Genomic DNA, 27,459 nt, shown 5'->3' with positions numbered 1-27,459 from the left:
AAACTTTCAGAGGTTCATCAGTGAGCGCCTTGGAGAGTTTTAGAGAGAAAAAAAATCTTCTTGGAAAAACAAAAAGTTGGTTTTTTTGGATTTTTTTTAAAGAATCGCTCTATAGTGCCTGTCTTTTTGATTAATGATAGTTATATACAAGTACACATTCGCATAAATAAATACAAAACAATCACCAGACATTTGAACACAAATGATCAAACAATTCCGGAAGCGGTCGAAGTTGGTGGTAAGGCTTCTTCTTCTTCCTGAACGTCGTCATACTTAACTCAGAAACGTGATGAACGCACATTCAGCAGCATCCTTCCCCCTTCCACTTCCACTCCCCCCTCCCCCTTCCACTCCCCCCTCTTCCTTCCACTCCCCCCTCCTCCTTCCACTCCCCCCTACCCCTTCCACTCCCCCCTCCCCCTTCCACTCCCCCCTCCCCCTTCCACTCCCCCCTCCCCCTTCCACTCACCCCTCCCCCTTCCACTCCCCCCTCCCCCTTCCACTCCCCCCTCCCCCTTCCACTCCCCCCTCCCCCTTCCACTCACCCCTCCCCCTTCCACTCCCCACTACCCCGTCCACTCCCCCTACCCCTTCCGCTCCCAATGCCCCTTCCACTCCCCCTCCCCCTTCCACTCCCCCCTCCCCCTTCCACACCCCCTCCTCCTTCCACTCCCCCTCCTCCTTCCACTCCCCCCTCCTCCTTCCACTCCCCCCTCCCCCTTCCACTCCCCCCTCCTCCTTCCACTCCCCCCTCCTCCTTCCACTCCACCCTCCCCCTTCCACTCCCCCCTCCCCCTTCCACCCACCCTCCCCCTTCCACTCACCCCTCCCCCTTCCACTCCCCACTACCCCGTCCGCTCCCCCTACCCCTTCCGCTCCCAATGCGCCTTCCACTCCCCCCTCCCCCTTCCACACCCCCTCTCTCTGCCACTCCCCCCTTCCACTCCTCCCTCCCCCTTCAACAAAAAGGTAAAATGATGATTTGACATTTGGATGTAATTGCTTTTACATTATATTTTCTCTCATTTCAAATGTTAATGTTTCTTTTTCGCTTGAGCAATGCCGCGTACTCCAGCTATAAACACTTTTATACTTTACTCGGGGTACAAATACAAATACAACTTTGTCTGAGGGGTATGTCGTGGAAATCAATCAGGTCCACAACTTTGTCCCATAGGTAGGTTTAATCACAATTAGATCTTTGGCATCATCCTGTAAAAATACAATCATGCAATATATATCAGGATCTTGGTATCATATAGAAAGGACCGATAATAATAGTCAAAGCAAGCGAGTCTAGCATATAGGTGCGGGTACGTACCATTCAAGACTACAAGACTACATGTCATAGTAAATGTCACAGGTGTGGCTCAGCGTCGCGGATGTCCCAGGTCTTAAAGACGCCCCTCAGTGGTTTAAGCGAGCATCACTCCCGGGTTCAACTTTGGTATATTTTCACGACAGGATAAATATAGGCTATGTGGCCGCGGCCTCATTCGGTGCTGTGTGGGAACGGGAGAGGAGCGTAAATTCCGTGTAGTGCCTGCACCTGGTGATGGTGGCAGAGGGTATTACAATTTCCCTTTTTTACCTGGGCAACACTGATGTAAAACCACTCTTTGCATGGGAAAATTTATCCTCCTTCCCTTCCCCCCCCCCTCCCCCAAAACAGAGGGGCCTGTCAAAGCCACCCCCCCCCCCCAAAAAAAATGTATATGTAGTATATCTTTCTGCTCCCTCCCCTTCCACTCCCCCCCCCTCCCCTTTCAGCTCCCCCCTCTCCCTTCAACTCCCCCCTCCCCCTTCCACTCCACCCCCAGCCCCTTCCACTCCCCCTCCCCCTTCCACTCCCCCGCCCCTTCCACTCCCCCCTCCCCCTTCCACTCCCCCCCTCCCCCTTCCATTCCCCCTGCCCCTTCCACTCACCCTCCCCCTTCCACTCCCCCCTCCCCCTTCCACTCCCCCTTCCACTCCCCACTCCCCCTTCCACTCCCCCTCCCCCTTCCACTCTCCCCCACCCCCTTCCACTCCCCCCTCCCCCTTCCACTCCCCCTTCCCCCTTCCACTCCCCCCTTCCACTCCCCCCTCCCCCTTCCACTCCCCCCTCCCCCTTCCACTCCCCCCATTCCCTTCCTCACTCCCCCATTCCCTTCCTCACTCCCCCATTCCCTTCCTCACCCCTCCCTCTCCTGCCTCCCACTCCCACCCCCCCCCCCCCCCACGCCCGGCAACACCCTGCTAGTTTAATACAACAACAACAACATGCATTTTAAAAGGCCATTTTCCCTACTAGAACGGGGGTTAGCCTTGCGGTCCCCATGACAATCTTCTCCATTTGGCCATATTTTCTGCATCTCTCCTTGTTAACCCCCTTGCCCGCATTTCTTCTTCCACCATCTTTAGCCAAGTCTTTCTCGGTCTTCCCCGTCTTCTACTTCCTTCTACATTCATTTCCATCACTCTTCTCAACCAGTCACTTTCATCCTTCCTCAACACATGACCAAACCATCTCAACCTGTTCCTCTTCACAGCATCAATCACAGGCTCTATTCCCAGCATCTTTCGCAATTCATCATTTGTCTTCCTCTCTCTCAACGATACTCCGCACATCCGTCGAACCATTTGCATTTCCACCCTTTCCAACCTTCGTTGCTGCTCTACGTTCATTACCCATGTCTCGCTCCCATAAATCATAACACTTCTCACACATGCAGCATACACCTTTCCCTTCAGCTTCAACGAAACTCCCCTCATCATCAGCATGCCACTCAATTCCCGAAACTTCTTCCATGCACATCTCACTCGAGCAAACGTTGCCGAGTCTGATCCACCTTCTCCATTCAGCATGTCTCCGAGGTAGCAAAATGTTTTCACACCTTCCAGCTTCACGCCGTCTCCAAGATCCAACTCAACATTTCCTCCATCTGCAGCTCCCTCTGTGCACACCTTACATTTGAATGTAGCTGCCACACTGGTTAATGACCCTCTCACCACTACATTTTTGAGAACCCATTCAGCGCACATTGTACACTGAATGGAGTTCACTTCGACACCCTTCCTACACACAGCACAGGGCCACTTCCCAGTTCTTTCCACCTCACCACATGCTTTACCACTTGCCATCACCTTCGTCTTTCCGATATTCACCTTCAGACCTTTTGTCTCCATACATTCCTTCCACGTGTTCATCTTTTCCTTCAGTCCATCCATACTTTCCGCAATCAACACCAGATCATCTGCATACAACAACTCCCACGGTAAACCCTCCTTTACGTTCTGAGCCAGCACCTCCATCACAGCTACAAATAGTAGTGGACTTAGTACCAACCCCTGATGCACTCCCACCTTCAACTCAAACTCACCACTGTTCCCGTCCTTCGTCCTTACAGCTGTGCGTGCTCTTTTGTACATTGCAATCACAACTCTGATCAACCATTCCTCCACTCTTAATTTCCTCAATGCCCATGTCAATACTTTGCGTGGAACCCGATCGAATGCTTTCTCCAGATCAACAAACCCAAGAAACAATTTCCTCCGCTTCTCCATGTACTTCTCCTGCAACTGCCTCACAATGAAAAGTGCGTCTGTCGTTCCTCTTCCTGGCATGAATCCAAACTGCATTTCGTCGATCTTCACTTTCTTCCTTATCCTCCTCTCCAACACCCTTTCCAATACCTTCATTCCATGCTCCAATAACTTTATCGCTCGGTACGAGCCACACTCCAGAGGGTCACCTTTCCCCTTGTATAGAGGGACGAGGGTACTCAGTTCCCAAGCCACTGGAATGCGGCCTTCTTTCACCACCAGATTACAGATCTCTGTCATTCTCTACACACCCCAACTTCCTGCTTCCTTCAACATATCTCCCACAACTCCCGTCGGCCCTCCCGCTTTTCTACCCTTCATTGCTTTTATCGCTTCCTCAACTTCCTTCTCAGTTATCTTCTCTGCCGGTCCTAAAACTGGGTTACTCTCTATGTTGCCATCCCATTCATTCTCTGTATTCAACAGCATTTCCATATATCTTTTCCATCTTCCTTTAATTCCATCTGGGTCCACAACGATTTGTCCCACTTCATCCTTCAAGCAACTCACCCCCATCACATCACACCTCTCTTTCGCTATCTGCTTTGCAATCCTGAATACTGCTTTCTGACCCTCTTCCGAATCCAAGCGTTCTCCGAACATTTTCCTACATGCCTCCTGCGCCTTTGCTACCTCTTTCTTTGCAGCCTTCCTGGCTGCCTTATAACTTTCATGCTCTGCTGTTTCTGCTCCCGTACCCTTCGCCTTCTGCCACTCCTTGAACTTCTTCCTCTTCTCGTCAATCCTCTTTCCAACTTCATCATCCCACCACCATGTTTCCGAGTGCCTCGGTGGTCCTTTTGTCCATCCACATACCTCACCAACGGCTCCCAACAGACTATCTTTCATTGACATCCAACCACTTTCAAGCTCACCCACATCATCCTCGACCCTACTCAGCCTCTCTTTTAATGCCTCTCTTACTGTCACCTCTTTCAACCTCCACACCTTCATTCTCGGTTGGTACTTCACCCGCCGAGCTCTCCTCGCACCTTTCACCCTTATGTCACAGACAACCAAGTGGTGCTGTGAAACAGCCTCCTCCCCCGGGATCACCTTTGTGTCCCGGAGGTGCCCCCTATCTCGCCTACGCACCATCAGGTAGTCAACGGTTGTCATCAACCCACCTGACGTGTATGTAACAAGCTTATTATCCTCTTTCTGGAACTGAGTATTATAAATCAACAAATCAGCTCCATCAGCAAACTCCAAAATCCTTTCACCTTCTCCATTTCTCACACCATATCCGTAACCCCCATGAACTCCGTCAAAACCATCCATACTCCTTCCCACATGTCCATTTAGGTCTCCTCCTACCACAACAACTTCCTCATCTTTCACGTTTTCCATCAGCTTCTCTATCGCACACCAGAACTTGGCCTTTTCTTCATCTCTTCGACCAACCTGCGGAGCATATCCCGAGATGACGTTCACCAAGAGCTTTCCAATCATCATTTTCACCATCATCAACCTATCACTCACTCTAGTCACACTCACCACACTGTCTACAAACTCCTCAGAAAACAGGACACCAACACCATTCACGCCCTCCGGGCACCCTTGCCACACAAACTTGTATTTCTGTCCCTGCCTACACTTCACCATTCTCACACCACTTCCCTTCCATCTCGTCTCTTGCACACAACATATGTCCACTCTTCTTCTGACCAATACTTCCACCACTTCTCCTGATCTCCCTGTCATTGTCCCTACATTCCGTGTCCCAAACCTCAGAAACCGATCTCCACTTCGGGCTGTACCCTGCCCACATGTAGTTGTAATTGTCATGGTTCTCTTTTTGAGGCAATGTTTTTATGGCCGGATGCCCTTCCTGACGCCAACCCTCTTAGTCGCCTCTTACGACACGCAGGGATACGGCGTACCTATTGTTATCCAGGGTACACACTGGTAGTTTAATGATAAAATAAATATATATTACTTCACCAGTTACCTGAGACAGACCTTATGGTGTTATCAATCAATCGGATCACACGCAGCACGACGTTCCTGCGATCAGTTATAATTTATTGGGAGCTCACGCAAAGCACACCGAGTCCATGGAAATAAGTGATTGAAGAGGATTTAGATGCGAGTGGCCAAGGCACAACCCTCAGATGACGTCACGTCATATAAAGCAGTAAAAAACAACAACCACCACCACCAATACTGCCGTGACCACTTTCTTTCCTTGGAAAAAAAACAAAAAACTTGTCTTGGCTAACTAACATTTCTCGTTAACTAGTATAAGTCAACATGCACATACGATATATAAAAACAAAGAAGAAATGCAAAATATTGGGAATAAACACCGGAAAAAGTAAGTCAAACTATTAAATAATGCATTGCTAGGATATGACAAAAAAAATTTAAACCAGAGCAGTATTTTCCAAATAACCAGACACCTGAAAGGATTAAACTGGCAATGCCAGGTTGAGCAGAAAGGCGCCATCACTGGATCGACTGTCCTCAGGCGCCTCGGGATTATTCTGCCCCATCGACACCTATGCAACCACTCATCCATCAATACCATAGTCATCCAAGTTTTTGGGGAGTCAACGCAGACATCCTGATCTCCTGATAGGAGGTGACACGGTTGCCATGCTTTCATCATCATGGCGGTGAATCTGGGAATTACGGGGATGATCAAGCGTAGAGGGCAGAACCCCTGGAGGAGGACTTGGTGGCAGAACCTGTTCAGCTGGAGTTGAGAGAATGAAAGGTATATGAGGTGGATAGGGGTGGGGAGAGGTGGCCCCTCCGAGTCCCCTTCATCGCAGAGAGAATAATCACAGGAACCTTTGTGTGGATGCATGAGGGCAGGTGTGGTTCATGTGGGTACCTTGTAACACTCAGATTGTTGTACATCGTACGATGAGCGTCGAAGTTGAGAGCCAGCAAACGTGGGGATGTCACACCAGTTCCAATCCACAGACACAACCAGGTAACGATCCAGTGCTTGAGACTTGGATCCATCTGAATGCAAGTACACCGGGTCTCCAACATGAACTGTCGGGGTGGCACAATGGTTTGCTGATGGGGACTTGGACTTTCCACTATAAGTATGGTTCCTGGAACATTGGGCATGCTGGTCTCGGATAAGGTTCTGATCCAAGATCTGATTCTGGTGCTTGGTGAACTGGTCACGTTGAGTCCACATTTCCTACGCAGACAACCCGCGAAATATGATACACAAGTTTAATCGGGCAGTAGCCATGGAAAGCTGGCAAGGAGAAACTGGACCTCCTAATGGGTCTTGGTGTAGTAATTGAGCTTCCATTTCCCGAATGGCTTTCTCAGCGACAGGGTTTTTTTGCGTGACCATGTTTGAAGGAGATGCGGTGATCTTGTAGGAGCTTGTCATTACTGAGAGCCTTGAATGTGGAGGCTTGATCAGTCTGGATGACAGCCGGAGGCCCATCCATCGAATGAAGTTCAATGATGAATCGGAGCAGGCCGTCACGCAGAGTGTCATGGTGTTCGTTATAAATGAGAGTGGAATGGCTGTAGGAAGTGATGCACTCACACAAGACCAGGATCAGTTGACACTCATGCTTTAGGATGTCTGCTGCAAAAGTCACACCAATTATTGTATCGGGCGGATCATCGGACGATTGAGGAATGGCACGTGGAGTGGTTTTTCACAGCGAAGGACAGTGGTGGCAACTGGTAGTTACATGGTTGATGGACCTATCTATGTCAAGGGCAAAGAAGTGGCAATGCATCACCTGCTGAAGTTGATGGCAAGATGTGTGATCAAGATTGATGTGGAGAGACGTGACAAGGCCGTCCAGGACGAGGCAAGGAATACGGATGCGTTCCCTGGAAGGATTGAAGGGTTCGTAATGGCGGACAACCAAAAAGCCGTCTTTTGCGATGGTGGCTGAATTCAAGTACCTTCTCGCATCTTTAATATTGGTCAGCTTTGCGATGGTTGGGTACCTTGTTTGAGATGGGCATGTGTTCTGCGTAAATCTGCGCACTCAGACTGTAGGGCGAGCCAAGCTGAACGGTTTGTAAACGGAAATTTGGAGTGACTGGTGATGTCGTCGTGGATGGAGAAATGAAGTATGTTACGGATCCGTCACTTCCACCTGTGTTGTTATTATATACTGTTAGGATTTTTAGTTTCAGGTAATATTGTTGTTAAGATTTTTGTGTGAAATGGAGATGACTGTGTGAAATGGAGATGTGTAAAAGGTAAAAATAAATGTTTGTAGAGTAAAAAGACAAAACGCGGCAAACAATCCGGAAGAGAGAGAGGAGACGGCCATGAGAGAGATACAGCCATAGAGTCACATCGAGGCTGCGAGTGGACTTTTTTTGAGATTGGTCGTGAATGAGTTGAGGCTTCCCAGGAAAGGGATTGCCCACGGCATTGTCACATATTGCGATTGCAATTAAATCTGCGTCTCAGGTTTTATCACCAAGTGTGAGCTATTGTTGGAGGGAAAGCAAGCGCCTCCATTATAGGCCTATACGCCATTTTGTCGTCGAAGAGTCTGTCCCCTTGGTGAAACTTGTTTTGTCATTGGGATTCCCATATCGACCTCATCGTGTGGATTGCTGTTGGTTTACATATCTGCTCAATTCCCAAATCGACCTCTCACCTCGTAACTCCTCATCCACAGTCGCGCCAATACCTGCCTGTTGTTTTGTCGTTCTGCACGACATTCACCTCCAACCAGCGTGGGGATCCGTGCACGGACTTTGGGGAATGTTACATTCCACTCACATTTGGCGTATCATGAGTTCATTGCTTTGAGAGCATTGGGGAATGATGGTACCATCATATGTATTGTTAATTTGATGCAAGTGATATTTTAATTGTACACTCTTTCATAGTGTTATTATTGTGTATGTGAGAGTTCCTAATACAATTACTTGTTTTGTTCTGCAATTGCATTGGTGTGGTTTTACCATGGTTTATTAGAACACTCAAAATAACAAATCTTTCTGCCGCATTCCCTCTCTAGACTCTGAGGTGCACCGTAGCCGGGGTTTGGGGAGGTAATACGTAACACATACTGTATGATGCAGTTTTCTGTCCGTTCTACAAATGAGCAAATTTGGCAGTGGGGATTGTCACAATGAAGGGCGTTCCGACTGGTGAAATGTGATGGTGCATCAGCAGAGACTGCAAGATGGCGGATCGAGGCCTGGTAACGGCTGGCTGACCGTTGACAAAAAGGTTGAGACGCAGGGACTAGCCGAAAACTCTGGTCCAAAGTCTTTGGTAGCCATAGCGATAGAGAGTGCTTAAATTCCGCAGGGAAGCCAGGTGACTTGGTGTCCTCGCAATTTGCCGCTAAAAAGCCCACAAGTCGTTGGGTCCCATTGCGAGTGACATACATCAAGGAAGGCTGGGGTTTGCTATATGGACCAACATCAATGTCGGGCTTCAAGGAAAGGCTGGGGTTTGCTGTATGGACCAACATCAATGTAGGGCATCAAGGAAAGGCTGGGGTTTGCTATATGGACCAACATCAACGTCCGGCATCAATGAAGGCTGGGGTTTGCTATATGGACCAACATCAATGTCGGACTTCAATGAAAGGCTGGGGTTTGCTGCATGGACCAACATCAACGTCCGGCATCAAGGAAGGCTGGGGTTTGCTGTATGGACCAACATCAATGTCGGGCATCAAGGAAAGGCTGGGGTTTGCTATATGGACCAACATCAACGTCCGGCATCAAGGAAGGCTGGGGTTTGCTATATGGACCAACATCAACGTCGGGCTTCAAGGAAAGGCTGGGGTTTGCTGTATGGACCAACATCAACGCCGGGCATCAAGGAAAGGCTGGGGTTTGCTATATGGACCAACATCAACGCCGGGCATCAAGGAAGGCTGGGGTTTGCTGTATGGACCAACATCAACGCCGGGCATCAAGGAAAGGCTGGGGTTTGCTATATGGACCAACATCAACGTCCGGCATCAAGGAAGGCTGGGGTTTGCTATATGGACCAACATCAACGTCCGGCTTCAAGGAAAGGCTGGGGTTTGCTATATGGACCAACATCAACGTCGGGCTTCAAGGAAAGGCTGGGGTTTGCTATATGGACCAACATCAACGTCGGGCTTCAAGGAAAGGCTGGGGTTTGCAACTTGCTTCTTGCAAGTTGTCAAATTTTTGTAAATTGTAAAATCTTGCTAATTTACAACTTACGTGAATTCTGATCCATTTATTTCAGGATATCTAATCAATAATCATACGACCGTTGACCCACCAGCACAACTCCATTAACATATGAACCTTAAATTAAATATTGAGCATGTGATGATGGAAGATTGGTGGTGGAAAGGAAGGAAGAGCAGGGCCTGCACGTAAGGGGGAGCTGGAGATCTGCTACGGGAAACATTTGGGGGGAAAGAAAGGGGGCGAGGCGGGGGATTTGGGGGAAGATTAAAGGGGGTGGGGTGGTGGGATTTGGGGGGAGAGAAAGAGGGCGGGTGGGGGTGGATTTGGGGGAATTGAAAGGGGGCGAGGTGGGGTGGCTTTGGGGAAAAAGAAAATGGGGCGGGGTGGTGGGATTGGGGGAGAGAGAAAGAGGGCGGGTGGGGTGGATTTGGGGAAATTGAAAGGGACCGAGGTGGGGTGGCTTTGGGGGAAGAGAAAAGGGGGTGGGTGGGTGGATTTGGGGGAATTGAAAGGGACCGAGGTGGGGTAGCTTTGGGGGAAGAGAAAAGGGGGCGGGTGGTGGGATTTGGGGGAAGAGAAAAGGGGGCGGGGTGGTGGGATTTGGGGGGAGAGAAAGAGGGCGGGTGGGGTAGATTTGGGGAAATTGAAAGGGGGCGAGGTGGGGTGGCTTTGGGGGAAGAGAAAAGGGGAGGAGTGGTGGGATTTAGGGGGAGAGAAAGAGGGCGGGTGGGGTGGATTTGGGGGAATTGAAAGGGACCGAGGTGGGGTGGCTTTGGGGGAAGAGAAAAGGGGGCGAGTGGTGGGATTTAGGGGGAGAGAAAGAGGGCGGGTGGGGTGGCTTCGGGGGGAGAGAAAGGGGGCGAGGTGGGGTGGCTTTGGGGGAAGAGAAAAGGGGGCGGGGTGGTGGGATTTGGGGGGGAGAAAGAGGGCGGGTGGGGTGGATTTGGGGGAATTGAAAGGGACCGAGGTGGGGTGGCTTTGGGAGAAGAGAAAAGGGGGCGAGTGGTGGGATTTAGGGGGAGAGAAAGAGGGCGGGTGGGGTGGCTTCGGGGGGAGAGAAAGGGGGCGAGGTGGGGTGGCTTCGGGGGGAGAGAAAGAGGGCGGGTGGGGTGGATTTGGGGGAATTGAAAGGGGGCGATGTGGGGTGGCTTTGGGGGAAGAGAAAGGGGGCGGGGGTCGTGTAAACATAATATGTCAACAATGCGCTGTGCATCCCATCGTCTCTTCTCTGCTACGTCTTACGAATTATAAATATACATTCTATTCTTAGTGTTCGAGTCTCTGGTTACCACTGCCATTACTGTACCGGTATTAATGATGTTGCAAGTCCCAGGCAATTCGAATAAATTTAATAAGCAACCATGCTGTGGTTCATGATGGATCTTCTGTGCATTCGTTGTCTTTCTTAAACACCTGTCGCGTAAAATTGCTCTTCCGCTTTACGTGTTTAAATTAAAGTTCGGATTAAGCGGTGTATAAGCTAAATTGCGGAGGTTGTATTTTTATAACTATTTTGATATAAATTACATGGCGCGTAAACTTTGCAGATGGCAATAATATATGCTGCTGTTTCGAAGTACACACTAAAAATAAGGATGAATATATTGTGTGAAAAGCCAAATGCAGTTCAGCACCGAGATTAGTATGAACTTTGATTCCGTGAGGAGGAAGAAGAAGAAGAAGAAGAAGACGTACGGCCAGTTTGAATCTGCAGCTGCATCGACAAGGACGTTCGTTGTGCGTGATTTGTTAATTTGGTTTTAAATGCCGTATTGTATTGGAAAAGCTGTTTTGGGTGATTTTGATTGATGAACTAAGTATTAAACAAAGTAATCATCATTCCGTGTCATGACGTTCTCTTGTTATCAAGTAGCTATTGTGTTAAATACGATAAATGAAGGGCATGCACCTTGGGCTTGGTAGAGTTCGAAGATTATAAATATAATTTATATTCGCCATCTTTAAACTATTGTAACAAAGGTCATGTATGTATAAATGCACGTGTACGTCGATGTGAAGAAGAAACAGCTCTGTTTGTGTTGAATTGTTCGGCTTTTCAATCTTTACGTTAATTTGGGAGATCGCAACGTTTATACACACCCGTGCGTATGTAATATATAGATATGTCATAAACCGGTGTATCTGTATGTAATAATGGCAATCGCAAGGGGTATACACACCCATGTCCCATGTGTATGTAATATATAGCTATGGCATAGACTGATCCATGGGTCATAGACCGGTGTGTGTAATAATGGTGATCCATGGGTCATAGACCGGTGTGTGTCATAATGGTGATTCATGGGTCATAGACCGGTGTGTGTAATAATGGCAATCGCAAGGGGTATACACACCCATGTCCCATGTGTATGTAATATATAGCTATGGCATAGACTGGGGTGTGTAATAATGGTGATCCATGGGTCATAGACTGGTGTGTGTAATAATGGTGATCCATGGGTCATAGACTGGTGTGTGTAATAATGGTGATCCATGGGTCATAGACTGGTGTGTGTAATAATGGTGATCCATGGGTCATAGACTGTTGTGTGTAATAATGGACATCTCAAAGTCTACACACAAGCCTGGTGTTGGGCTAGCGGCTAGGGTGCCAGCTTGGGATCCTAGGATCCTGGGTTCGAATCCTGGTCGATCGCTGAATTAACGCCATGAGGTTGACTCAGCCTGTAATCCTTCCGAGGTCGGCAAATTGAGCACCAGTTCACTGGTCATTCCCTGTGTGTCGCAAGGGGCGACTAACAGGGTTGGCGGAAGGAAGGGCATCTGGCCATAAAACATTGCCTCAAAAAGGGGACCAAGGTGCCCCAAAAAAGGCCAACCCCTGCTCTGTGGGGAAAAATGGCCTCTAAAGGTGGTTCAAGGTCTACACACACCCATGCATGCTCCCAGGGTCATAGACCGGTGTGTGTAATACGGGCGATTCCCGGGTCGTAGACCAATGTTTTTAATAATGGCGATCCATTGGTCATTAGACCGGTGTGTGTAATAAAGGCGATTCCCGGGTCATAGACCATTGTGTGCGCATGTGGGTAGTCTCTGGGTTTAAGACAGGTGTGTGTAATAAGAGCGATCCCTGGGTCTTAGACCTGTGTGTGTTCAATTAGGCGACCGAACTGTTCCACCACTTCAATCATGAAGATACTCCATGCAGCGGACCATTGTGCTGGATTGGATAGGATCCTCCTGGAGCAAGTAAGCATTATTTTATTGGTCCTACTGATTTGATGAAGGCGTGGGATTGGTGGAGCATAACAGAGAACATTGATGTTTTATCCTTCTTTTTTTTTCTTTTTTTTTTTTCAGCTCCCTATATATACAAAACCGTATCAACAAAGCCGCAAGGCACAGCCACCAACCCCTGGGATGTTGGAGCAAGGAATTGGTGCAGTTCGTGTCACCATTGCACCATATTGCGTTTGGCTACTGGTAACTCGACAAGCCTTCTGCAGCTATGACCAAACATTGCTTCTTTAGTATCTGTCATGGCTAAAAAAGTTACAATTGATCGTGAGAATTGTACGATGGGGTTGCAATTGATTGAGGCGGATTGAGACGGTCAAGGGCGTGGAGGTCGAGACGGTCGAGGGCGCAGATCGAGACGGCTGAGGGCGCGGAGGTCGAAGGCGCAGTTCGAGACGACGCAAAGGTCGAGGGCGCAGATCGAGACGGTCGAGAGCGCGAAGGTCGAAGGCGCAGTTCGAGGTGACGCAATGGTCGAGGGCGCGGTTCGAGGGCGCAGATCGAGACGGTCGAGAGCGCGAAGGTCGAAGGCGCAGTTCGAGGTGACGCAATGGTCGAGGGCGCAGTTCGAGGGCGCGGAGGTCGAGACGGTCGAGGGCGCGAAGGTCGAAGGCGCAGTTCGAGACCACGGGGCGTTTCGAAACGGGGCGGCATTTGATTGAGGGCGAGCATGGAGACAATGGGAAGGTCGAGGGCGAGAGGATGGACTTCATTAGGGAATGTTGGATGTATATTAGCACAGAGTTGAACTTGCCTCAACATATAAAGGGGTAGTCGCGAGGCTGAGGTGTTCGGGGAATAAAATGAGGATGTTGAGGGAGACAAACCTCGGTTAAGATGAGGCGTATAATCTGGTGGTGTGGGGGAGCTTGTGTGTGTGATGGACAGGTGACAGTGAAGAAAGTGAAAACTGATAAAGGGGGTTTAGTGTGCAGAGGAATTTGGAATTTGTAGGACATGGAAAAAGTTTAACTCTATTTTGCCAAGGTGTTGTTTGTTTTTGCCAATGTCTCCACAGAAAGCTTTTTCTTTGGCTTCCACAAGTGTTGAACACAGTTTAGATTTTGTGCAAGGTAACGTTTAACCTTTCCTTTGTTTTAATTTTAAAGTTATTTCATTGTGTTCTTCATGTTTATTATTCTGGTTGCTTGTCTTTGTCATTGGATGTGCTTTGTCCGACAGGAATTGTGCAGAGGTATTATGCTAACCTTTGAGCTTTCTAGTCCGGCCGGAGTTGTTAATGGTCCTGAACTTAAATTGTCAGATTGGTGTTTAGCGAGCTGTGTTTCATCATAAAGTGAGCAGTACCTCTGTTGTGCCTGTTGCTGGATGCCCTGTCTGCTCGCATAAGGTAGATATGAAGGCTAGCCTTAGCTCGGCAGCGTCTTTCGTGAAGAGTCGGCGAGTTCATGCACCTTGGAAAAAAAGAAAAGAAAAAAAATACACATTCCTGCCCACATTGGCTGCAGTCAAACGTAAGGCTTGGCCAGCCAATTATTATTATTATTATTATTTTTTTTTTTTTTTGATTTGCCCTAAAACTTCTTCTATGGTGGCTGACTCCTCAAGGTAGGATAGCATCAGGAAGCAGCAACAGCAGTAGTCATGGGGTGTGTTTAATTTTTACAAACTATAATAAAACTGTATTCAGGTTTTGCTGATGTTGCTAATAGCAGTGAGGGTGGGTGAATGTGGAGTTTGTATCATTCATGGGGTAACTATACAACGCCTTTGCTATGAAGTATGTTCAGCTTTTAGAGATTGTTAACTTCGGCCTTTGCTCCGGTCACTTCATGCTCATCAACATGATATCACAGTCTTGACGTCTTAGCAATTGGTGTACATGGAGTCTTGCTAATTATAATGTGACCTGTTATTTTCAGAGGCGTACACAGTACTTTCTTCTCCCCCACCGACACTGTATCCACGATTGGGCCTCATCGCTGGTGCTGGCCTCACAGGAGCTGTACTGGCCTCGCGTGGTATGTCTTTAGCCACGTCAATTGTCAATGATCTTATCCTGTCCTTCCATTATCATTATGTTAAGGAGTGGAACCCCTGTCACCCCTTCCTCTCCCCCCTCCCCTCACTCACCTCCACCCAAATAGTCATATTTGTGCTCATGAACACATTTCCACTTCCACAGTGGTTCCGCTGGCATTCCCCAAAGCCTCACCCTCCTCATCTCAAGTCTGTCCCATCTTTGCTCTCCCCCTCCCAACCCTAATATATCACTCCCCACCTCACTTAACGCCTTCAAACCCCCTCCCCACTGCCCAACTCCCAACCACAACTCCTCAACCCTCCTCAACCCTCCTCAACCCTCCTCTCCCTTGAAGCCTTAACCTCCCTCGCCCAATTCTGTCCCATTTTTGCTCACTCCCTCCCAACCCCATTGTCGTGGAAGTGGTTTGGGACTCAAGACTCCAATAATCGGAAACAGGTTTTACAAAAGGTCATGACTTTATTAACTAGTTGTTCACTTCATTCAAATACTAATAACTACTGTTAACTCAATGGACCAGATAACTCTATCCGCATAGTCCCTCTTTCTCAGCCGATGTTTCTCCGTAGCGCCGTACTCGTTCATTCCATCAGGCAGGGCTTCTGATGGCAAGTGATCCTGACTCATAGTTTGCTCTGGTTTATATGGGCCTTGTCGCGCTAATCCCTTCTCCGCAAATGCCCCGAGGTCATGCATGCTCGCCCCCCTGCTGGGGAGTTCCTTCACCCTCTTTGCATCCCGATGTCCCAAGTCAATAGTGAAGGCTTGGGAATGTGTGTTAGCCCGGGGCCGTGCTAAAGCTACACAACAGGACTCCCAGCTTCGACAGGGCGAGATGCATTCCTGACATTCTTACGACCACCTGCTCGTACCTTGGTTCGTTACCAGTTCCAACCAATGAGTTACACTGAGTTACACTTCCACAATTCCCTCATCTTTTTGTTTTTGTTTATATTAACCATTAATCTAAACATCAATATAAGTAAACAATCAATCACTACAAGTAAACATCAATACAAGTACTCAATCAATCACTACAAGTAAACATCAATACAATTTCCTTAGGCATACACCGTCATCCTGCAAGAATCTGATCACAAAACATTTCGTTGGTCATTGACTCCTTCCATATTGTTAATTCAATCTATTTCATTTGCATCACAAATATCTTTGTAAAAAACACTTCACCATCACCAAGATACAACAATTTTGCTTCACCATTTTCAAGTTTTTAAAGCATCTGCAACATCTGGCAAAAACGTTTCCCTCCAAACAAATGTTGATTCTTTGTTTGAAAGGAAGGGCTGATCACTTGTGTTTGAATTCAGGTATGAAACATTTTCTTCTGTCTTTATAAACACCTGCACTACTTCGTGTAGGATTTCGCTGTTGTGGTAACGGTGCGGAGTCATAGACTGACCCTGCTCTCCATGTAGCATTCTTGCCACTCTTGCTGTGAACCATAATGATTCCTTGAACAAGGCCTTCGCCCAGTTGTAGTCGACTTGCCTCCTCCCTCATTATGAGTGGGCAGCAAGTGTTGGTGTAATGTTGATTGGCCAGCAAGATGTGGAACAGGGATGCCGGATGCATCCACAATGATGTTGGGACCATGGTGTTCAGGTCATTCATGGTCCATACCAGGAGCAACCAGCAGAATCGTGCACAGCTGTTGTGACAAGGGCACAGCCGTTTTTTGCAGCTCCATGCTGGTTCCCCGGACGTTGGTGAAGTAATAACATATGTCCCCGCATTTCACAGAGGTTGCAGGTAAAATGTCGTTGTCCTGCAACTTCTGATGTGATGAATGTTCGAAGCCTTCGAACAAGAGTAAGTGATCGCCTTTCTTTCATATGTTGCAGTGTGATCCAGGCAAATGGTCACATAAATTTCCTTGGTGAAGGTAAGCATCCATCTCCAAGTTACACGGGAGAATGTCTTCATCATTCTTTGAGAAAGAGGGTGTATGCCACGATTAACTTCATTTTTTAGCCACAAATTTTCTTTCTCGAACTTCTTCCCAATTCCGTTAGCACCCCCTTCAAATGTGATCTCGTCTTATCCTTATGCTCAGTCACATCTGAATCTGCTTTCCACACACACTGAATCAGATAGGGTACATCTTACCATGAAATCAGCATAATTATGTATATCTTCCGACAGTTTCACATTCAACAATTTGTTGTTTTCCCTTACAACATTCAAAAAGTTATATTCATTTATATGCGTCACACAAGTAATATTCAATCAGGTATGTATTTGACTACTAAACTAAGAATAGCATCCACAATTGCTTTCAGGTTAATATAGTTCAAAATTAACTCGTGCAGGTATTTTAGCACTACTCTAAGAAAATAAATTGTATATGATTACAATCACAAACAGGAATATCTAATTCCCACCAAAAATTTTCCCAAACCAACAAATTAAGCATAATGTATTATTACCATAATTCCTCCCCACTTTTCCTTTTCCTTCTTTTTTTTTTTCTTTTTTTTTTACTAACAGTGTGTCACTTGTGGTGATATGAGTTCACTGATCTTGTAATTGACACAACACAAAACATTTCGTTATGTCATTATCTTAATTCTACTGTATTCATTTGCAACATCACTTGATTTAATCTTTTAATCTCAGTATTTATGTCGCCATAAAAGTCTTCCTCTTGTGGTTCCACATTTCTTTCCTCATTTGTCACTTCATGCGTTATCATCGTGTTGTTGGTTACCTTATTCAAACACACCGTCACTAAGGCTTTCAAGCAAGCCACCACTAAAACAATTGCCAATATAACTACTAAACCCACAAACAAGTCTGCTACTCCTTGTATATATTCATACCTATGACATAATTATATTGTTATGAATTTGGTAATGCAACATCTAGAGCTAGGTAGATCTGAATAGGTAGGTATTCGGCTGTCGTGACAGGGACTCTACATGTAATAAGTTATTGATGTTCAGGCGGTTGTCGGGGTAAGATGTATGAGTGTGGATCTACCTGGAGATTCGAGTGTTAAATAGTGAGGGATTAAAGGTAACGCCCCTGTGAGTATCACCTAGTAATCAAACCTTTGTCCTTTATGGCACTGCAAACCACATAAACATTAGTTAGGTCCTTAGTGCAACATTAAATAATTCCCTTTCCCTGACATTGACTTCGTAATAAATGGGCACCACCAGGCCAAGAACACCGCCACAATACACCGCCACCGTTTACACCTCCAAGGCCTACAAACCTCGCCTGCGCACCTCAAAGGCCTACCAACCTCGCTGGCACGTGTTACACCAGGACCGCGGGGTCACGGACGGGAGATGTCAGGAGTCGCATGCCGCAGAGGGCGTGACCTGGGCGAGTTGGGAGGCTATGATTGGCTGAGGAGCGCGCCAATGTGACGTCATCGGCCACCAATATAGGCGACGGTCGGACGCCATTTCGGCAGTTCGAGTGGAGTCCAGAGTTGAGAGAGTTGAGTCGCAGAGTTCGTTGTTACAGTTCCGTACCAGAGTTCGTGGCAGTTGGCACAGGACACGGTTCGTTGCACAGTTCGTCGGAGTTGGCACAGGACACGGTTCGTTGAACATTCGTGACCACAGCTCGTTGCAGTTGGTAGTTGGCACTTGGTTTTGGTTGCTTCGTGCAGCCCTGCGGTGGACCGTTGGAGCAAAGGAGCTCGTGGTGTGTGTGGGCCGTTGGACCGACGAGGCCTGGTGGCGCTTGGAGGCGGACGCAGAGGGCCGTGGAACTTGGAGCGAGGTGTGCGATCGGGCCGAAAGGAGCGGTGTTGGACGGCAGCCACAAAGACGACGAAAGACCAGATAAGCCCGAATCCGCGTACATTTTGAACGACGTGACGTGTTCTTTTCGTAATTAATCTCCCTCGTTTTGTGTTTGATATCAGTCGTGTAGGGACGTCCCGATTTAGTTATTAGTATTACCGGCGCGTGTTTTTTTCACTGTTATTACTTTTCAATAATAAATCCTTATATTATTTTCTGTACATATTTGAACGCAGTTTCCTGGGTGTTTCATTTTAATAGATAAGGCTGTGGAGCTCGTTGCGTCTGGCCTCCCGCGCGTTTAACTTTGTGTTGAGCTTGAATCCGCCATTGAGTTTTCGCCTCGGGAGTGTAAAGTCTCACAATCGGTCATCCGTGTTACCCTACGGTGTTCACCAAGGGTAGTCACGCGACAAGTGGTGTCAGGAGTGGGATTTGAACCCGTCGGACAAATTTTTTTGTCCGCGGCGAGACATCGACACGGTCGGACAAATTTTTTTGTCCGCGGGGAGACATCGACACGGTCGGGCGTACATTGCGCCCGACGTTCGAACGCAAAATTTTTATAGTCGAGGCGGAGAAATTTAATAATCAATCGGGCAAACGGAGCGCGATATCGTGTCTTCGTCAAATTTAAATTGTTTCAGGAATTATTAAAATAAATACGCGCGCGGGAAACAATCTTCCGGAAAGCGGATGTCGGAAATTGATGAGATGGAAGTACGCAGCGAGGCCTCCGTCAGCGTCGGGAGTGAGCCGGAAATAGGGGAATTAGATGCAGAGGTGAGCCTTGGAACCTCCCTCGTCCCGAGCACCAACTTATCCCCCTCCCCCACCGGGGAGTCGGGAGTAGTAGGAACGGCCCCGACAACCGACCAGATGTTGGGTCAATTGCTTCGAAAAATGGAGTCACAGGGGAAGGAATGGAGGGAAGGAATGAAGGGAATGAGTGATCGATTGGAGGAACAAATTGAAGGGATGGAAAAGAACAGTGAGCGATTGGGAAAGCAGATGGGAGACATGTACGCACAGAGAGAGCGAGCCAGTCGGGAATTGAATGAACAAATGAAGTCACAGGGGAAGGAATGGAGGGAAGGAATGAAGGGAATGAGTGATCGATTGGAGGAACAAATTGAAGGGATGGAAAATAAAATGGGGGCACAGGAGAAGCCAAAGGTGGCAAAAATTGAATCGGAACGGGGGGAAGCTAGATTGGGAACAGGAGAGAGTACGGCCCATGCAGATGTGCATGTTGCTCACGAGCAGGGAATTGCACCGGGAATGGCAAAATTGGGAATTGCACAGGGAATGGCAATTGAAGTAAATGGGGAGACTGCAGGTGCAGAGGTGGACGGGGAATGTCCACAGGTGGATGGGGAATGTGTACAGGTAGATGGGGAAGGCCTGCAGGTAAACGTGGAGTGTCCACAGGTGAGCGGGGAAGGAAATTTGGAATGTGAGAGTTGTAATGGGGAATGTTTCCCACATTCTGGCCTGGTTGTTTATCGGGACCGTGTGGATGTCACAACACCCCAACCGGGGGATGAATTTGGAATTGTGCAGCACCAGGGCGGTGGTGCGGAGCAAGAGGGGGTAGAGTTTTTGGGGGTCCATGCGATAGAGCCGGACCGGGTATTTATTGGGGATATTGATCAAAGCCTGGCGGGGCCAGGAATGATTTCTAATGATGAGGATGAGTTGATCCAGCGGCTGGAGACCTGTGACAGTCCCATGGAGGTAGAGCTTGTTCAGGCCCAAAGGAGTCTGGGGGAAGAGGTGAGTTGGTTCGAGGAGGTGGTTGGAATGACCGAGGGGACGCTCACTGTACACTGCTATTTGGAAACAGAGGCTCCAAAATTGGACAACCAGTTGGGGGAGTGTGTTGGCTCCGGGCTGGATTTGGATCTTGGAGGATCGGGAGATAGAGCTTCTGGAGATTTGGTCCCTGTAGGGAATTTGGATCAACTGCAGGGAGGGGCAGAACAACCGGTGGTAGAGGTTGTTCCCTGCAGCTGCGGTTTGGCAGTGGGAATGAAAATTTGTAAAATAAAAATTTGTAAAATAAAATTACAATGGGAAATTGATTTGGAGCAGCCATGGTTTGGATTGGTCCCCGGGCTGCGGGATTTGGACATGGAGAGGTCATGGGTGATGGCCTCGGGCAAAAGTTGCCCCTTTCAAAATTTGGGTATGCCGGCCAGCTGGGGGGCTGTGATGGCGAGATCTGGACGTGGGGTCCAGCCTTGGGTGTCGAGGTACGACCTGGGTCCCACGGGGGGTCTGGTGGAGTGTGGCGTCCCTTGTCCGTCGGGGCGCCGTCCGAGCTGGTGGCTCGGGCCGGCAGGGTCACCGGACCCTGGTGGGGGTTAAGACCTCCAGGGAGGTCCGAGGTGGTTTCTCAAGCCTGGGATGGCAAATATTGAGGACCACTAGGGGGAGGTGTTGTGGGTCGCGCTTTGGTGGTGGCACTGCGGACGGCCAACTTGGGACTGATGTGGTGACCACCCGGGCATGCGGCCTGGCACTCTCCTCCAGGGACTCTGGGACAACCAGCATGTGGTGACCTGGCATGGTGGTTGGTCTATGGACGCGGGTCAAACCGAATGGACAGGGATGGAGATAGCCTGCCGGACAACCATTGGGGCATCTGTGGAACGTGATGGTGTGAGCGACCTTCCACAGATGCTCCGTTGTGATTTATGGACTCTCGGGTTGGGAAGAGAGCCATGGGGATGTGAATCGGGAGATGTGTAACGACGAGCCGAGCATATGGGCCATGCTCGGCTGGCATGTGTATGGCAAAGCATCCTTCTTTGGTGAGGTGAGTGAAATGTGACAAATGGTTGGCATGGGTAATCTGTGGGTTAGATGAAAATTTAAGGGTGGATTGTGAAATGCCATGGTGGACACTGTATAGTGACGCCATTATTGATCCAGGTGTGTAGACCAAAGTGTTGGAGGCTGTGATGAAATTAATAGGGTAGCAAGACACAGCTTTCAACTGGTTGCGGGGGCAACTGTGCTGATATTTGGGACGCGGGATGATGGGGATGTAGTTGTGTAGCCTGAGGGTCAACGTGGTGCTGTGCGTGTCCGAGGTGTGTGGACCATGTCTTCTGGGTGGGTCTCCTGGTGGAGCATGGCTGTTGACTGGACCTTGGTGTGGTCAAGTGTGGGTGAGCACTGGGGGGCTGCAGTTCTGTAGTCGGACTGGGGGATGATGGGGAGGTGCAGGGGACGTGGCTGTAGGGATGCCACGCACTGCGACCGTGCCCCCCAGGGCCGAGGTTGTGTGTGCGGTAGTGTGTGTTTTGGCAGCAAGTGCTCACCACATTGGCCAGCTGGGGCTGCTGCAGCTGTGTTCCTCGCAGGGGGGGCCGAAGGATGGATGGTGGGTCGCACCCTTATGGACACTCATGGGCCATGTTGGCGTTTTGACTGCTCACCTTGTCCCGGTGACCCTTGCACGGTAGAGGTGCAGAGCTGTCGTGGCCACAGGTAGTTGTGTAGTGATGATCACCGTTGGATGCGGATCCACATACCTGCCAGTGTAGTGGGGACAAAAGAGAAATTTGGAAGTATTTGGTAGGCCCAATGTGAAATTTTGGGATTGTGAAGGGTGGATGACGCTCTTGGACCTGACCAACCTGCAACTACCTGCACTTGAGGTGAGTGTTTTGAGGAGTACTGTCCCAGGCTTCAGGACTTGCTTGGGAAATTGGGGACATGTAATTTGGAGTTGGGAGGCGGGTGAGAGTGATGACATGGCCGGTGAGGGGATGGAATGGGAGCCACAGTGTCTTGTGGGTGGCGTATGTTTTTGTATTGTGGTTACGTGTTTTGATGTGGTCGTGAGAGTGGAACCTGGAGAGTGTGTGATGATTATTGGAGATAATGAGGGGTGATAATTGTGCTTTTGGAAATGTGCTTTTGGGAAGATGTGATGGTTTAAATGTGAACTGGGGGAATTTCACATGTAGCAGGCCATGGCAAGCCTTGTAACACCTTTTACACCATCTATGGAATTGTACTGAATTGTGCTGAGTTGTGTGGAGAATTGAATGGCAGTGGGGGAGGAAGTGTGTTTTGGGGTCTTGTGGGTGGGGAAGGTGTGTGTGTCCGCAGGTACAGAGCAAGCTCTGAGGAGCGATGCCTGCGGGCCCCCCTCTGCGGCAATTACCCCTGGCAGCCGGTGGTAACTGGAAATTGGAGCTCGTCGGTGGAGGGTCTGGTTGGGCGCCGCGGGGTGAGGAAGTCCCCCGGTGACCCGTGTTGCTGCGCGAAAGCAGGAGGCAAAGGAGCCTGGTGTGTGTGGAGACCCTCACCGGCGAGGTAACGGCGGAAAGGGGCTGTTGGGCTGTCATGGGGCCAAGAGGTAAAAGGGGGGGGGGCAATGAACTTGTAAGTCGGTTGACTTGTTTTTGGGACTGCGGGCACCACAGCCTGATGTGCCCCCCACCATCTTTTTGTGCGGTACCTCCCCGCTGCCTAGTTGAGGAATGCACACACACGTGAATGACATCAATGCCATGGTCCTGCAGGGGGTGTATTGGGAATAAGTGCTTTGTTGATTTTTGCAATGCCTTGATGACCTATGGAATGAGAATGAGTGGTTAAGGGGTCTGTGTAGCATGAATGTGGGCGAAATCCACCGAGCCGTGTCACTCACCTGTAACATCTGGACAGGGCCCGAGGAAATTTAGGGGGATGCATTGGGGATGGCCCCGCAGGTAAGGTTGAGTCTTGTGGCATCCACCGGGGGACGCGGTCTGTAGACCGGGGTATGTACAAAGGTTAGAGTTTTGAGTTTTGGAAAGATGGTTAAGTTTTGTGGTTAAGTTAGTGTTGTGTGTTGTTGTTTCCTCCCTCCACAGGAACAACGAAGAAGATGTACATACTTGCATGATGGTTAAGGGGTTCAGCATGTTAAGGAAGTGTAGGTAGGTAGTCCGACTCACTTCCCACAGCCCTTCCTGATTTATTTCATAGGTTAATTAAGTGTGTGACAGTAAGTGTTAAGGCTGGAATGGTAGCCCTGCGGTGAACCTTGCAGGAGCTACGGTTCCAGGGGGGGGGCTGTGTTATGAATTTGGTAATGCAACATCTAGAGCTAGGTAGATCTGAATAGGTAGGTATTCGGCTGTCGTGACAGGGACTCTACATGTAATAAGTTATTGATGTTCAGGCGGTTGTCGGGGTAAGATGTATGAGTGTGGATCTACCTGGAGATTCGAGTGTTAAATAGTGAGGGATTAAAGGTAACGCCCCTGTGAGTATCACCTAGTAATCAAACCTTTGTCCTTTATGGCACTGCAAACCACATAAACATTAGTTAGGTCCTTAGTGCAACATTAAATAATTCCCTTTCCCTGACATTGACTTCGTAATAAATGGGCACCACCAGGCCAAGAACACCGCCACAATACACCGCCACCGTTTACACCTCCAAGGCCTACAAACCTCGCCTGCGCACCTCAAAGGCCTACCAACCTCGCTGGCACGTGTTACACCAGGACCGCGGGGTCACGGACGGGAGATGTCAGGAGTCGCATGCCGCAGAGGGCGTGACCTGGGCGAGTTGGGAGGCTATGATTGGCTGAGGAGCGCGCCAATGTGACGTCATCGGCCACCAATATAGGCGACGGTCGGACGCCATTTCGGCAGTTCGAGTGGAGTCCAGAGTTGAGAGAGTTGAGTCGCAGAGTTCGTTGTTACAGTTCCGTACCAGAGTTCGTGGCAGTTGGCACAGGACACGGTTCGTTGCACAGTTCGTCGGAGTTGGCACAGGACACGGTTCGTTGAACATTCGTGACCACAGCTCGTTGCAGTTGGTAGTTGGCACTTGGTTTTGGTTGCTTCGTGCAGCCCTGCGGTGGACCGTTGGAGCAAAGGAGCTCGTGGTGTGTGTGGGCCGTTGGACCGACGAGGCCTGGTGGCGCTTGGAGGCGGACGCAGAGGGCCGTGGAACTTGGAGCGAGGTGTGCGATCGGGCCGAAAGGAGCGGTGTTGGACGGCAGCCACAAAGACGACGAAAGACCAGATAAGCCCGAATCCGCGTACATTTTGAACGACGTGACGTGTTCTTTTCGTAATTAATCTCCCTCGTTTTGTGTTTGATATCAGTCGTGTAGGGACGTCCCGATTTAGTTATTAGTATTACCGGCGCGTGTTTTTTTCACTGTTATTACTTTTCAATAATAAATCCTTATATTATTTTCTGTACATATTTGAACGCAGTTTCCTGGGTGTTTCATTTTAATAGATAAGGCTGTGGAGCTCGTTGCGTCTGGCCTCCCGCGCGTTTAACTTTGTGTTGAGCTTGAATCCGCCATTGAGTTTTCGCCTCGGGAGTGTAAAGTCTCGCAATCGGTCATCCGTGTTACCCTACGGTGTTCACCAAGGGTAGTCACGCGACAATATGTCGACGACATTCAACATTATATACCAAACTAACAAGCTTCCTAAAAGGTAAATAAAGACAATCCCTTAATATGTAACATAAATCAGATTATTTGTCTTACCCTGATCCCCCTATCTCCCGGGGTCGAACTAAATCCCCTAATCATGAGTGTAGTTGTGATACATTATCCCTCATGTTGCGCTAATATCAGTAGATAATGGTATGTCATGTAGGCAAATAAATGTCACTATCCCAAGTAGGAATATCACATGTTGAAAATGTAATGTTTATCAATGCAAGGGGTGTTAAAATGTAATTCAAATGAATGTAAATCACGATTATCATTTATCCGCCACTGAATGTTCTGCTGGGCTGCTAGGTGCAGCCTCATTTTCTGTGGGATCGTCCATCTTAGCCCCATGTGCTTGCTTGCAATGAGAGGCATGAATCCAACTTTCTATTTTGGGTCCATATTTGTTCCTATTCTTATCAATCTCCTATGGTTTATCAATTTCTCCAAAATACCGCAACCAAAGGTTTTAACCAAAGTTCTACCAAACTATTTCCAATGTGAACTCCAAATGCCAGTGAAACAATGATTCGAAGAATTAACTTCAAGGGGTCAATAATTTTTTTTAATTTTTTTATAACCAGATCTAATTTTCCCATCCAATAGTTTGCCTTGCCACATGTCATATTATTAACGCACAGGTTGTAAACCTGGTGCGTTATAGCGTTTGCCTGGGAATTTCTGTCTCTCCAAAAGTGAAGCTCCGTTTCTGTCGCTCAGATGTGTAGCCAGTTTCTGTCGCTCAGATGTGTAAACATGACGTCATCAAATCTATATTTAGGCTAACCATGGGCTACCCCTTTGGCTGGTACGCGGCCGCTCGCTAGTACATAATATAGGATATATTTGTTATATGTTATGTTATAGGATATATAGGATATATGTTATATGATATAGGATATATATAGGATAGGTTATAGGATATATATGTTATAGGATAGGAATATAGGACCCAAATGACCCAGAGGACCCAAATGACCCAGAGGACCCAAATGACCCAGAGGACCCAAATGACCCAGAGGACCCAAATGAACCAGAGGACCCAAATGACCCAAATGACCCAAATGACCCAAATGACCCAGAGGACCCAAATGACCCAGAGGACCCAGAGGACCCAGAGGACCCAAATGACCCAGAGGACCCAAATGACCCAGAGGACCCAAATGACCCAGAGGACCCAAATGACCCAGAGGACCCAAATGACCCAGAGGACCCAAATGACCCAGAGGACCCAAATGACCCAGAGGACCCAAATGACCCAGAGGACCCAAATGACCCAGAGGACCCAAATGACCCAGAGGACCCAAATGACCCAGAGGACCCAAATGACCCAGAGGACCCAAATGACCCAGAGGACCCAGAGGACCCAGAGGACCCAGAGGACCCAGAGGACCCAGAGGACCCAGAGGACCCAGAGGACCCAAATGACCCAGAGGCCCCAAATGACCCAGAGGCCCCAAATGACCCAGAGGCCCCAAATGACCCAGAGGCCCCAAATGACCCAGAGGCCCCAAATGACCCAGAGGCCCCAAATGACCCAGAGGCCCCAAATGACCCAGAGGCCCCAAATGACCCAGAGGCCCCAAATGACCCAGAGGCCCCAAATGACCCAGAGGCCCCAAATGACCCAGAGGCCCCAAATGACCCAGAGGCCCCAAATGACCCAGAGGCCCCAAATGACCCAGAGGACCCAAATGACCCAGAGGACCCAAATGACCCAGAGGACCCAAATGACCCAGAGGACCCAAATGACCCAGAGGACCCAAATGACCCAGAGGACCCAAATGACCCAGAGGACCCAAATGACCCAGAGGACCCAAATGACCCAGAGGACCCAAATGACCCAGAGGACCCAAATGACCCAGAGGACCCAAATGACCCAAATGACCCAGAGGACCCAAATGACCCAGAGGACCCAAATGACCCAGAGGACCCAGAGGACCCAGAGGACCCAGAGGACCCAGAGGACCCAGAGGACCCAAATGACCCAGAGGACCCAAATGACCCAGAGGACCCAAATGACCCAGAGGACCCAAATGACCCAGAGGACCCAAATGACCCAGAGGACCCAAATGACCCAGAGGACCCAAATGACCCAGAGGACCCAAATGACCCAGAGGACCCAAATGACCCAGAGGACCCAGAGGACCCAAATGACCCAAATGACCCAGAGGACCCAAATGACCCAGAGGACCCAAATGACCCAGAGGACCCAAATTCT

General features: G+C 48.9%; 1 protein-coding gene across 2 annotated transcripts in view; it reads left to right on the top strand.

Annotated features, from left to right (window-relative positions):
- The first annotated feature begins 11,063 nt into the window (after window positions 1-11,063).
- The window catches only part of LOC137424386 (MICOS complex subunit MIC27), a 42,988-nt gene continuing 26,592 nt past the window's right edge, over window positions 11,064-27,459 (top strand). The window contains exons 1-5 of one of the 2 annotated variants that reach the window (XM_068111788.2): window positions 11,064-11,460; window positions 12,849-12,936; window positions 13,048-13,170; window positions 14,003-14,057; window positions 14,868-14,966. In XM_068111788.2, coding sequence (XP_067967889.2) covers window positions 12,877-12,936; window positions 13,048-13,170; window positions 14,003-14,057; window positions 14,868-14,966 — 337 coding nt within the window. In that variant the 5' untranslated portion in view covers window positions 11,064-11,460; window positions 12,849-12,876. Of the gene's footprint in view, window positions 11,461-12,828; window positions 12,937-13,047; window positions 13,171-14,002; window positions 14,058-14,867; window positions 14,967-27,459 lie in introns of both variants that reach the window. The other variant, XM_068111789.2, reaches the window with a different exon arrangement.

The sequence above is a fragment of the Myxine glutinosa genome, chromosome 4 (genome assembly GCF_964187855.1).
Source record: "Myxine glutinosa chromosome 4, kmMyxGlut1.1, whole genome shotgun sequence".
Classification (NCBI taxonomy): domain Eukaryota; kingdom Metazoa; phylum Chordata; class Myxini; order Myxiniformes; family Myxinidae; genus Myxine; species Myxine glutinosa.
Note: the sequence above shows the minus strand (reverse complement) of the source record. Positions and strands in the feature narration are given on the sequence as shown.